Source organism: Neolamprologus brichardi, chromosome 23 (assembly GCF_056152115.1).
Source record: "Neolamprologus brichardi isolate AB-2024 chromosome 23, ASM5615211v1, whole genome shotgun sequence".
NCBI classification, from domain to species: Eukaryota; Metazoa; Chordata; class Actinopteri; order Cichliformes; family Cichlidae; genus Neolamprologus; species Neolamprologus brichardi.
This window is the reverse complement of record NC_142125.1, coordinates 41634704-41647314: the sequence shown is the minus strand read 5'-3', so window position 1 is coordinate 41647314 and position 12611 is coordinate 41634704. Positions and strand designations below refer to the sequence as shown.

The 12611-nt window shown below is 42.4% G+C and overlaps 1 protein-coding gene across 3 annotated transcripts in view; it reads left to right on the top strand.

Moving 5' to 3' along the window:
* The window catches only part of LOC148096492 (NACHT, LRR and PYD domains-containing protein 12-like), a 44032-nt gene extending 35123 nt beyond the window's left edge, over window positions 1–8909 (top strand). For all 3 annotated transcript variants that reach the window (XM_087835641.1, XM_087835640.1, XM_087835639.1), the window contains 3 exons: window positions 3868–4044; window positions 6150–6347; window positions 8723–8909. In XM_087835641.1, the coding sequence (XP_087691767.1) occupies window positions 3868–4044; window positions 6150–6347; window positions 8723–8909 (562 nt within the window). The remainder of the gene's footprint in view (window positions 1–3867; window positions 4045–6149; window positions 6348–8722) is intronic.
* The last annotated feature ends 3702 nt before the right edge of the window (window positions 8910–12611 follow it).

Below are 12611 nucleotides of genomic sequence, written 5' to 3'. Positions count from 1 at the left end.
ATCGGTTGGAGGTCAGTAAGCACAACCAGAATTCATCCATAAGGCGCACTGTCGATTTATGAGAAAATTACAGGATTTTAAGTGCGACTTATAGTGCAGAAAATATAGTTTATGGTTTTCCTTTGATCTTAGCAAATATCAACGCCTCTATTTTGGACGATCACAAATTTTTCACTAATGTCTTTGCACGGCTCCCCAATATGTCATCACACAATATCATCTTTGAGGGAGACCTAAACTGCTCATTATCTGCTATGGACCACAGTTCACACAAAAGTACACTTAGTCCAAAGTCAGCATGCGTCATTCAGAGCTTTCTTGATAATTATGGGCCAGCTGATGTATGGAGATTTCATAATCCTGCTTCACGTCAATACTCTTTTTTTTCTAATGTCCATAAAACATATATTTGTATAGAAAAACGTCTCCCTTTAGTTACAGAATGTGATTATAAGACTCTGGTGATTTCTCCTCTTGTTTTTTCAATGTGTATTCCTGATGCCTGCTCCAACTATCAGCCATGGAGATTCAACTCAGTGTTGTTAGCAGATGAAGAGTTTGTCAGTTACAAAAGGTCTCAAAGAGATTTTTTTTCTATCAATCAGACCCCAGAGATGTCATCATCAGTCATTTGGGAATCCCTAAAAGCATCTGAGAGGCCAAATAATTTCATTTTGTGCCAAACAGAATAAAATAGCGACCGAGCGCCTCTCTCAGTTAGCTGATGAAATGACTAAACTACATGCTGTGTACAGCCACTCTCCTGAGCCTGTATTATATACTAGAGATGGCACGATACCACTTTTTTATGTCCGATACCGATACCGATATCATAAATTTGGATATCTGCCGATACCGATATGAATCCGATATAGTGTGTTTTTTAATCAACAAAACGTTTTTTTAATATCTTGCTGCATTTTGTATAAGTTTATACTCAAGTTTAAATAAATAACAACACTAAAGCTATTCTGTTATACCTGTATGTAAAAAATACACTGCGTCCAAAATATGTCATAGTTCAGCAACACTGATCAATCTAATAAAGTTAAACCTGCTCCATCCTCCCTATTCTGGTATTTTAAAGAGTACTTAGCAGAAATATTAAGCAACCTAACTAATAGGGTTGCAAACTCCCAGCAAAAAAAAAAAAAAAAATAGGGAACCACCCTCCACCTCATGATGCTTAATCGATGTAATCAAATTTAATTTGATGCAGGGGGAAAATGCACAAAAATAAATTATTTTTCAAGAATAATTAAATAGATTCAACATCTTTCTTCAACAGAACTGCAGACTGCACAGATGGTATCTTCCCAAAGGAAAAAGTACTATAGCTTACTAGGGTATATTAGACTTAACAGTTACTATATACAGTAATGGACTTCTATATATTTTACACAAGATTAAAACTTTGGGTGTAAGAGTCAGATAATTATTTATTAAAAACTAGACATTTTAAATGAGTATAAGAAAGAAAAGTATGTCTTTGTGCCCCCTTTTCCCTTTTCATGCCCTATCGGCCCCCCTGGCTAAACTTTGCTAGATCCGCCCCTGCACAATTACCAGCCGTCAGCTATGTAGAAAAAGATCCTGGTGTAGAAAGTAATATTAAATAAATTCTAACAACAGCTTATCAAGCTTAAACGTGCTGCTGTTGTTCAGCAGCACGTTGGTTTCCTCTTTCTGGTGAGAAGTGGGCCAAAAACTAAGAAGAGAGACGGACTCGCGACAGAAAAGCCGATCAGCTGATCATTAAGCTGTTTCACGATTGAAGCAGCAGGAGAGAGAGAGAGAGAGAGAGGCAGTCGCTCCAGGTATGGTTGTTAAGCTTAACGTGGGAACGCTTTACAGACATTCAGAGATGAACTTACACACTTGCTTTACTTCTCTCTGGGAAAACTTCCTCATAGATGAAATGCTGGTTTGGTAGCAAGGCTACAAATACACACAGCCGCTCTATCACGTGATGCACACTGCTGCTAAGTGCTACGGTTATGAGCGGAGTTACGCCGCGTAGCAAGTTTTGTGAGGTGCTTTTTTGATATTTAATGGATCGGATTACATTTTTTATTTCTCGCCGATATCCGATCCAGTAATTTGGGTCAGTATCGGACCGATACCGATACGTAATATCGGATCGGTCCATCTCTATTATATACACAGCGGTTACAATGACAAACTGAATACAATCTCATATCTACAAACCAGGCTGAGTCAAAGTTGCAGCTACACTTATGAACATGGAGAAAAAACAGGCGAGTTATCAGCTCAGCAGCTACGACTAAGAACAGCTAACCAACTATCCTTGAGATCCACAATGATTTCAATAAGTTTTTTGATATTCCCTCCTTGGGAGCAGATGCAATCGCTAGTCTGGAGGAACCTGTCTCTAATGTTGAAATTGAAACGGCCGTACGGAGCATGCAGTCTGGAAAATCTGCTGCCCCGACGGGTATCCATCTGATTTTTTCATAAAGTTTTCTGACCGACTGAATTCACTATTAAAATCAACTTTTGAAGAATCCTTCCTCTCACAGTCGTTGCCTCCAACAATGCATCAAGCAGTGATGTGTTTAATTGTAAAACAGGAAAAAGACCATTTAGATTGTCGTTCATGTCGTTTAATATCTTTGTTCAACACAGACACCAAGATCCTGGCTCAAGTGTTGGCCCGTCGCTTACACAAGTATTTGTCCTCCATTATTTCACCAGACCAGACGGGCTTTATTAGGCACTCTTTTTTTAACATTAGAGCTCTATTAAATATCATTTATACCCAAGTTAAAGGTGATACATTGGAAACTGTAATTTGGCTTGACGCAGAAAAGGCGTTGGATCGGGTGAGATGGGATTTTTTTTTATACGCTTAAAAAATGTGTCTTTAATTTTGTATCTTGGATAAAAGTATTGTATTGCTCCCCTCTAACAGCCGTCCGGACTAACAATAATCTGCCCCCCAGGACAGGGATGCCCTCTGTCTCCTTTTTGCCATTGAACCGCTAGCTGTTGCTCTGAGACAATGTGTTGGTGTTGAGGGAAAACATCGAGGGGGTATCGAACATGAAGTCTCTCTTTATGCCGACGACATGATTTTATTTATTTCCAACCCATCGAACAGCCTCCACAAACTTTTGGATAGACTTACAGTAATAATAATAATAATACATTTTATTTATAGGCGCCTTTAAGAGCCTCAAGGTCACCTTAATGCATACTTAAGGAATTTGGGACAATTTCTGGATATAAAGTGAATATTGCGAAGAGCGAGGCAAAGTCTATCTGTACGACAACTGGGGAGTTTTGTGTATTTTAGCCCCTTTTAAACCCAGCTATAACAAGTTTAAGTACTCGGGCATCTGGGTGACAAGAAAACCACAAAGACTTGTATAAAACTATCTTCCTTTATTGTCGAAGCTTAAAGAGGATTTTGGAAAATGTGAGTTTTGCCTCTTTATATTTATGGTGGGGATGCAGAACAAGGAGCAAAGATGAATGTGATGCTGAATCAGCAGAAGACTTGGACTCATTTGATTCCAGCTTTGATATCAATGATTTCAATATGTCCATTTCTTTCACACTTCACCTTTAAAAGTGAAGCCATGTGGTTCCTGGAAGGAAAAACACGACTTTTTCAAGTCTTTTTCCTGTTTTTATGAGAAATGTACGACTTTAATGTGAAACATTCAGAGTTTTTTCTCTTGTTGTGTTTGTTTGAAGCTGCTTCCTGTTGGCTTCAGCTGTTTGGAGTTTCCATTTTCTAAACTTCTACATTCTGAACCTTCTTCAGCTCTGAACAGATGATGAAACACTGAATGATTTCAAGCACTTTGTCTAATAAACTTACATCTTTCATTCTTTATACAGATTGAAGGACTGTGGTTTGTCAAAGATCAGCTGTGATTATCTGGCAGCAGCACTGAAGTCCAACCCCTCCCATCTGAGACAGCTGGACCTGGACAACAACTACAAGCTGCAGGATCCAGGAGTGAAGCATCTGTGTGGTTTCCTGGAGAGTCCAGGATGTAAACTTGAAACTCTGAGGTCAGTCAGCATGTTTAGTTGTGCTGAGATGAATATGATGTGAAAGTTGTGCTGACACTAAACTGCAGACATCAGGCTGATATTATACTGATCCACACTGAGGATCTTCATGGTAAAGTCTGTTTTCTTCTTCTCTGGTTTAGTCCATTGACTGCAGCAGAACAATGTTCACATTTCAAACAGTGATACTCAACGTATGGCCCGCGGCCCACACGCGGCCTGCCCACCTTTCCTAATTCAGAGAGAGGGGACCCTGATTAACTGTGTAGCTTCTTCCTCACAGTTCTAAGTATCAGACACAACAATTAATAATCCACAGCTGACTGTCTTTAGCAGGTCAAAGGTCACGGCACACAGCAGACAGTCAGAAATATTCTAACTCTGATCATTTATCAGTTGTGACACTGTGAGACTTGATCAGAGGTGTGATCATCACAGCAGAGGCCTTTGTGTCAAAGTCACTGAGGATCAAACAGAAACACATGAAGCAGATTTTCCTCTTCTGGCTTTTTATAGCAGATAACCTTCAAAATATTCTGCAGTCGATCAAAAACTGAAGCAAACCATGAATCAACATGTGAACATGAGCTGATGCTGCTGAAGTGAAGCAAAGTTACAGAGGTTTGATTACAGACACAGCTGAGAGTTTGTAATCTGTCATCATTTTAAAAAGTTTCCATGGAACAGCAGAAATGAGGCTTTACTGTCAGAGGCCGACAGCACTGAATACAACAGCAGACTGGTGGCTAATAAACAGTGATGATGCAGAAACAGATGTTTGAAGCTGTTCTTGGAGTACACTGAGAGAGAGAGAGCTGTGCAGGCAGGAACAGCCAAAGTCAGAGAGAATTCATGAGCATATTTATCAAACGTGAAGCAGAGTTTGGATCTTCTTTTGCTGCTGGTTCACTCAGTTTTGGTTGGAGACAGATGAAACCTGCAGCTTCAGGATCTGTGAGCTGTCCACTTTCAGCCCCGACGGCGTGTCCGTGTACGTGCCGTCGAGTGAACGATCCACGCTCTGTGTTTCCATCTTTGTGTGTTTAGCTGCTCTCATTTACTGTTTTAGCTGTTTGCTGCTTGTTGAACTAGTTTGTGAGCTTTAACCTGAGATTCTGGCAAAATACATTTATATTAAACATCGATTCAGGATTGAATGAATCAACATCGTTTTATTCAAATTAAAACCATTTAAATGGGAACATTAATTTTTTACAGCCGCCTCTAATGCTGGGTAATGTCAGCTGGTCCATGTGCAGCTGGCTGTGAGGCTCAGGGAGCGTCTACAAAGTGCAACACTGAAAGAACATCATCCATAAATATTGAGTAATAACTGGACTCTCATACAGCGAGACTCAAATGCCTTTAAACATCAGCTTATCCTGCTGATCCAAGTCCAACACTGAGTTTGTAAAAACATGTTTGTCAATCATTTTGTTTGGTTTCTGAGGAAAAAGATTCAATAACTTGCTGCTAATACACAACATTTCATCATATTTCCTCATAACCCTCTTTTGTCTGACCATTTGATCCCATTTGAATTTGCAATAAAGGATCCACAGAGTTTGGTGACAATAATGACAGTAGATGTTTGTGTGAAAGTGCTGGAAGCAAATGAGTGTGTGATGTTCTTTCAGTGTTGCACTTTGTAGACGCTCCCTGAGCACTGGTCTCACAGCCAGCTGCACATAGAGACCAGTGTTGTTAGTCCAGGTCAGAAGATGACTTGTTGGTATGAAAATGAGCTTGTAGTTTGTGTGCTTTAATAATGTGACTGGAAAAAGGTGTTGGACTTCAAATATGTCCATTTCTTTCACACTTCACCTTTAAAAGTGAAGCCATGTGGTTCCTGGAAGGAAAAACACGACTTTTTCAAGTCTTTTTCCTATTTTTATGAGAAATGTACGACTTTAATGTGAAACATTCAGAGTTTTTTCTCTTGTTGTGTTTGTTTGAAGCTGCTTCCTGTTGGCTTCAGCTGTTTGGAGTTTCCATTTTCTAAACTTCTACATTCTGAACCTTCTTCAGCTCTGAACAGATGATGAAACACTGAATGATTTCAAGCACTTTGTCTAATAAACTTACATCTTTCATTCTTTATACAGATTGATGAGCTGTGGTTTGTCAGAGATCAGCTGTGATTATCTGGCAGCAGCACTGAAGTCCAACCCCTCCCATCTGAGAGAGCTGGACCTGAGTACTGACTACTCCTGGTCTTTGACTAAGAACAACCTGCAGGATCCAGGAGTGAAGCATCTGTGTGGTTTCCTGGAGAGTCCAGGATGTAAACTTGAAACTCTGAGGTCAGTCAGCATGTTTTAGTTGTGCTGAGATGAATATGATGTGAAAGTTGTGCTGACACTAAACTGCAGACATCAGGCTGATATTATACTGATCCACACTGAGGATCTTCATGGTAAAGTCTGTTTTCTTCTTCTCTGGTTTAGTCCATTGACTGCAGCAGAACAATGTTCACATTTCAAACCTTCAAAGAAGAAGAAAAATCCTCCACTGGAAAATTCACTGTGAAACTCTCAAACTCTTCATTCCACCTTAAAGTCTGTCTGACACTGAAATCCAAAGCAAAATGTGCGTTTGCTTTACAGACAGCAGTCCAACACAAACATACACACATCATCCAAAACACAGTCCAACATCCAAATCTCCTCCACTGCCAGCATGAATGATGGGAAAGAGAAGGAGGAACACTCTGACATTCAGGGTTAGAATGAGTTTCATAAAGCAGACTGTGAAGATCAAAGCTGCATTAGAAAGCTTACTTGAATGAATGAGTGGACAGAAGTGGACAGAGATCATCTGAAGCACTTCAAAGGCTTTAAATCAGCACATTTCTCTTTATTCTTTATCAACTCTGTTAGTTTCTCTCAGTTTTCTGTGGAATGAAGCTAACAGCAGGCTAATAAGATGCTGACCAATAGGTTTCTATTAAAGGTTGTAATTTGTATATGAAAAAGTGCTTTGGCTCAGCAGGGATCAGCTTACATGTAGAATACAGCTGCTGGATGGGATTAGCATGTCATAGCTATCTACCAAACTGCTAACTGGGGAATTTCAGGCCATCTATGGATCATTTTTGCTAACTGTTTATTCAGCTTAGGCTCACAGGGCTGCAGCCTGTGCCCTAGCTGTCATAGGGCAAGAGGCGTGGTCCACCTGCACAGGTGAGCAGTCCATCACAGGGCCAACAGAGAGAGACAGAGAAGCACTCTCTCACATCCACACCTACAGCCAATTTAGAAGCACCAATGAACCTAAGCAGCATTTCATTGGACTGTGGGAGAACATCCAACCTCCACAGAAAGGCCCAGCTGACCAACAAGCTTCAACCTACAACCTTCTTGCTTTAAGGCACTAGTGCTAACCACTTTTCCCCATTTCAGCCCAAATCCTGCATCTTCCTGTTTCTGACTCCAGGCCAGCTCCACTAACACTTTCTCATCAGACACTGCCACCTAGTGGAGGAAGTCTTAGTTCCATTTGAAGCTTCAGATTACAGTTAGTTCCTTTACAAAGAGGTGGAGGTGGTGGGGCCACAGCACCATCATCACTGAGTGCCATGGGACACTTAACCTTTGTTTCCATATGCTGGGAACTTCCTGTTGTTCCAAGGAGGACTGGAAAATGTGTGAAAATCTCCCAGTCAGTTCCTCACAGCACACTTCAATCATTTCCCTCCCACAGCATCAGGACCAGGGCTTTTTCTCTCTTTGGTCCCACTAAGAGATTTCCACACAAACACCTCATCAGTGGGACTCTCAGAGCTACCAGCCCTTTGCTACAATCACAAAGCTCTTCATTGAAATCAATGATATCAAAGCTGGAATCAAATGAGTCCAAGTCTTCTGCTGATTCAGCATCACATTCATCTTTGCTCCTTGTTCTGCATCCCCACCATGGACTTCATTCCTTTCCAAGCCAGCCTTGAGTGTCCTTTATTCAGCTCATCCTCTGCTTTACTTTTACACCTGATTTTAGCTGCTTTATCTCTCTTTCAACAAGTTTCTGTGCCTCAATCTTTTTCTTCTCTCCCTCATAACAAGACAGCTTCTTCTGCCTGAGAACATGTTGGAGTGATTTACTAATCCAGGGCTGCTTATTGGGGAAAATACTTCCTGTTTCCAAAGTAATCCCCATTTTTCCCAGAAAGAAATGTCAGTAGAAATCGATGATCTAAGTGAGAACATGAGCCTTTAAAAAGTCCCAGTGGGTGCAGTCAAAGCAGTCCCTCAGTCCCAGTATAGAGTCTTTGGTCCAGACTGGAACAACTGTGTGCCCAGTTTGAGCTCTCTTCAGTGCTGTGACCTGACAGACCCAGAGGGGCCATCACATCACATTTAGAAGCTCCCCTAATGGAGCCACAACACATGTCCAATACTTAGTCTGTCTTGTTGGACCAACTGGAAGAAATGATTCAAGGACTTAGTCACAGAACAGAGATTCAAATCTCCAAAATCCAACTGGCTGCATCAGGACATATAGTCTGAAACTCTGCACAGTTTCCTGTTTGAAGCTGCTTCCTGTTGGCTTCAGCTGTTTGGAGTTTCCATTTTCTAAACTTCTACATTCTGAACCTTCTTCAGCTCTGAACAGATGATGAAACACTGAATGATTTCAAGCACTTTGTCTAATAAACTTACATCTTTCATTCTTTATACAGATTGATGAGCTGTAGTTTGTCAAAGATCAGCTGTGATTATCTGGCAGCAGCACTGAAGTCCAACCCCTCCCATCTGAGAGAGCTGGTCCTGAGAGGAAACTACCTGAAGGATCCAGATGTGAAGCAGCTGTCTGATCTTCAGCAGAGTCCAGACTACAGACTGGAGACTCTGAGGTCAGTAGAGTGATGGAGTGAGTGGGTGGTGCTGTCAGCAGTATTGTACTAAACACAGTCAGTATGAAACAAAGATCCAGTGTTTCCTGTAAAGCTGCAGCTTCTCAGTGAAGCTGTGAGAGGAGAACGGTGACAGGCTTCAGGATTGGACACAAACACTTCCTGTTTCTCACCTTTATGGTCACCATAGTAACGGCTGACACGCTCTGATCAAACACTGTCAACAGCCAATCAGCTCTCTGAACAAAGCAGCACGCAGACCAATGACTGCATTCATTTCCAAGTTTAAAGCAGTGAAGAACACAGTCTGTAGGTGAGGAAGAATTTAGTGAGAGCAGATGTTTGGATGGAATTCCTCCAGTTAACAGCTGGAACGTCCATCTGGATTGTTGGGCTTGTTGTTGGGGTTCCTACAGAGCTCAGAGTGGACACACCAAGGTTCTTCTAATGAATGAAAGTCCAAACTCAAACTAGGAGGGAAAAACATTTTCAGCAACTTCAATAAAAATCCAAAGATTAGAAAAAGTGAAGCAACAATGAGTCCTAGTACAGTCCCAGCACTGAAGTCCCTGCTGCTCTTTATACTGGATGTGCTGCATCACTGACTGACAGCTGATGAAGAGTCTGTGGAAACACTCGTTTATCTCCTCTGCTCTTCCTCCTTCTCTCTGCAGGTGGAGCTGATGATGGTAAACAGGACGGTGTGTGTGCTGAGAGAGGAGCAGCTGTGTCCTGATGATCCAGAGAGGTTGAAGCAGCAGCAGCTTGTGTGTAGAGACGCTCTGACTGGGCCATGTTACTGGGAGGTGGAGAGGAGAGCTTCATCCAGCAGTGACTGACAGAGGAATGAAGTGCAGATGACTGTCAGTGCTGCAGAGTGAACTGCTCTGAGAACAGCTCCACTGTCAGACACAATGTAGAGTCCAGCATCACCCCTGTGTGTCCCTCTGGATCTGACAGAGGATCATCAGTGTATCTGGACTGCTCTGCTGCTGCTCTGTCCTTCTACAGTCTCTGCACAGTCTCTGTCTCACTCTGGAAAGATTTTACAACTTGTTGTAATTACAGAACATTAATATAATATTCAAACATGTGATCTTCTCTTTATTTCTGAATCTTTACCAAATAAAGAAAAACCAAACTAACAAACAGAACGTGTCGTGTCCTTTTTCACCACATCTGTGAATCTTTTCTGTGTTTTTCCTCTTTTCCTCCTTCCTGCAGCTCCATCTTCATCATTCTGTGTCCAGTATATGTGAACATGTCCAAAGCATCTGAGCCTCATGTTACCCGTTTGTGTGAGTTACGCCTGTCGTTGTGTTGTGGTGTATAAATAAGGGGCAGGAGACAGCGCTGGATCTCTGAGTTCTTTACTGTCAATTTCTGCAACATCTGCAATATATAGAAATGCAAACCTGTGAGCTGTGTGTGTTGTGCATCTGCTCGGCCACCTCTCCTCCGGCCATGCTGGAAGCAGCTGTGCGTTTGACAGTTTTATCGACTCTACAATAATCGAACAAATTAAATGTTCAAAAATATCAACTTAAGCACTTCAAAGTCAACAAAAAGCTTAAAACAATTAAATAATATTTCACTGAAAAAACAACAGCTCATAAGAACGATACACAAAATAATACAGAAACAAACAAATCAAACTTATTAACCAGGATCCAATGTTTTTGTCACAAACACTGAATCAGCTGATTCACTCTTTATGTTTCTGAGTTTGTTTTGTGATTATAGTTCTGGTTTCTGTTTCTGTGTCTTCACTGTGTCCCACGTCTCCTTACTTTGGACTCTGTGTTATATTTCCTGTTTTACTTTGACAGTCCTGTGTTACTGTTTCCTGTCTCGTGTGTGTAATTGGTCCCAGCTGTGTTTCCCTCCTGTCTCCCGTTCCCTGATTACTAAACTGCGTCCACGCCGCCGGCGCTCCTCTCCACAGCTGGATTCCAGGATTTCAGAGCATCCAGCTGTGGTGAGTGATGGAGACACTTTCTCTGCTCCCTCAGCAATCAGGACAGTTTATTGAACATCAGAGAACATAAAGGACTGTTTTTCACCTGCCCGTTCTGAACCTGGACATTAAAGACTGCTGGCTTCAAGGACATTAATCCCAGTGTCAGCCAGCCAATAACAGCCTGTGTTTTTCAGCTCTTTAGGAGTCAGAAATGAGAAAGACACAGACTGCTAACCTCTCCCTGCAGGAAATAAGCTCCGCCTCTTCCTTTCCTGTATATGAGTGATTTGATTCTGACATGAGACACAATGAGTTTTCTGTTTATTGTGACTTAAAGCGAGCAGCAAAGACACTAAACTGTGTGTTTCCAGCTGAAGCTGCTTTTTGTGTTGCTCCCACAATACTGTCTAAAACAGTCAGTGAGGAAAACTCAGTTTCTGCTTCCCAGCTCATTGTGAGAGGGCACATTGTGTTCCTGCAAGTGCTGATTTTGTCTGCATCCCTGAGTTTAGTGAGCTGCCTCCAAGGACTTGTGAAACCCAGTGTGTTAAGGCTGCATCTCCCAGATGTTTCCACCTTTCCAGCACAGACGATAAATGTTCCCACAAAGGCTCAGCCAAAGACTGTTTGATTTTCTGAGTGTTGGCCTCAAGAGATTGCTCAGTGAGCACCTGAGTGTTTCTGGGACATCGGACACTAACTGGAACTTCAAGTCTGGTTCTGAAGCTGCACATGCAAAGACTGTTTCTGGTTGTAGAGACCTGGCTGTTCCAGGGATTGTAACCTCCCCAGGGCCTCCCCAGAGGCTGAGCTGCTGACCTCAGCTGACTCTGGAGCCTTGAAGGTAACTAAGTTTGCACCGCTCGGGTGAGCCATCTCAGCTGCAACAGCCTCCACAGAGAGCTCACGCAAGCTTACCCAGCCTGCTGAGGATTTTATGCTGCTGCAGCCCAAAAGGCATCCTGAGCTGGCTGACTGCCACCCACAGCTTCAGCTGCCTCAGCCAGGGGTCTCCACACCTGCTGGCCCTGCATCTGCTCTGACTGGGGGCTCCGGAGAGCCGCGCCAGCCATCCATCTCTGCTGGGGCTCCTGTTTGAGAATGTAGGAGTGTAAACTTCAAATATCTGCTCGGTTTGTCAAGATATCACATATTTGCAAAAGTGCTCTGACGTTTTTGGAGACGTCTGTTACCCACCGTCTTGATAGCTAACCGGGAGGTCGAGGGTCATTAGAGCCGGCGAGAACAGCGGACTCCCGGCACATCGTTTTTGGACCCCCACGGCCTTTGGCTATTCAGGTTTAAACATGATATATAAGTCACTTAGATAACGTAAACATGTTATCGTTTGGCTTTTTTCAGTGTTGTTTGTTTGGTTTGGCTGAAGTTACAGTTTTCACACAGCTGAATAAACGTCAAACAGAAAAGTGATTAAACAGAAGTGTGAGACGGTCGAGAGTTTACTCCAGTGTCCTGTTATATTTTAGATAGCAAGGAGCAGACGGCTGAGTTTATTAAACTCCACCGAGACAGCGGTGACGCGGCTCTGAAGGCCAGACCGTCACAGCCGCTCACTTCCCGCCTACCCGACCTTTGGAGGACCCGGCCCACGTAGACCTTGAAGGCCGGGTCCTCAGGAGGATGCAGCCTGTGAATTTGGACACGCCATGACACATGATGTTCTACAGCTGATGTGTTTAAATGAGCTCTACAGGTGAACAGACTTATTAACGTTAGCAGCATAATAAACTGTCC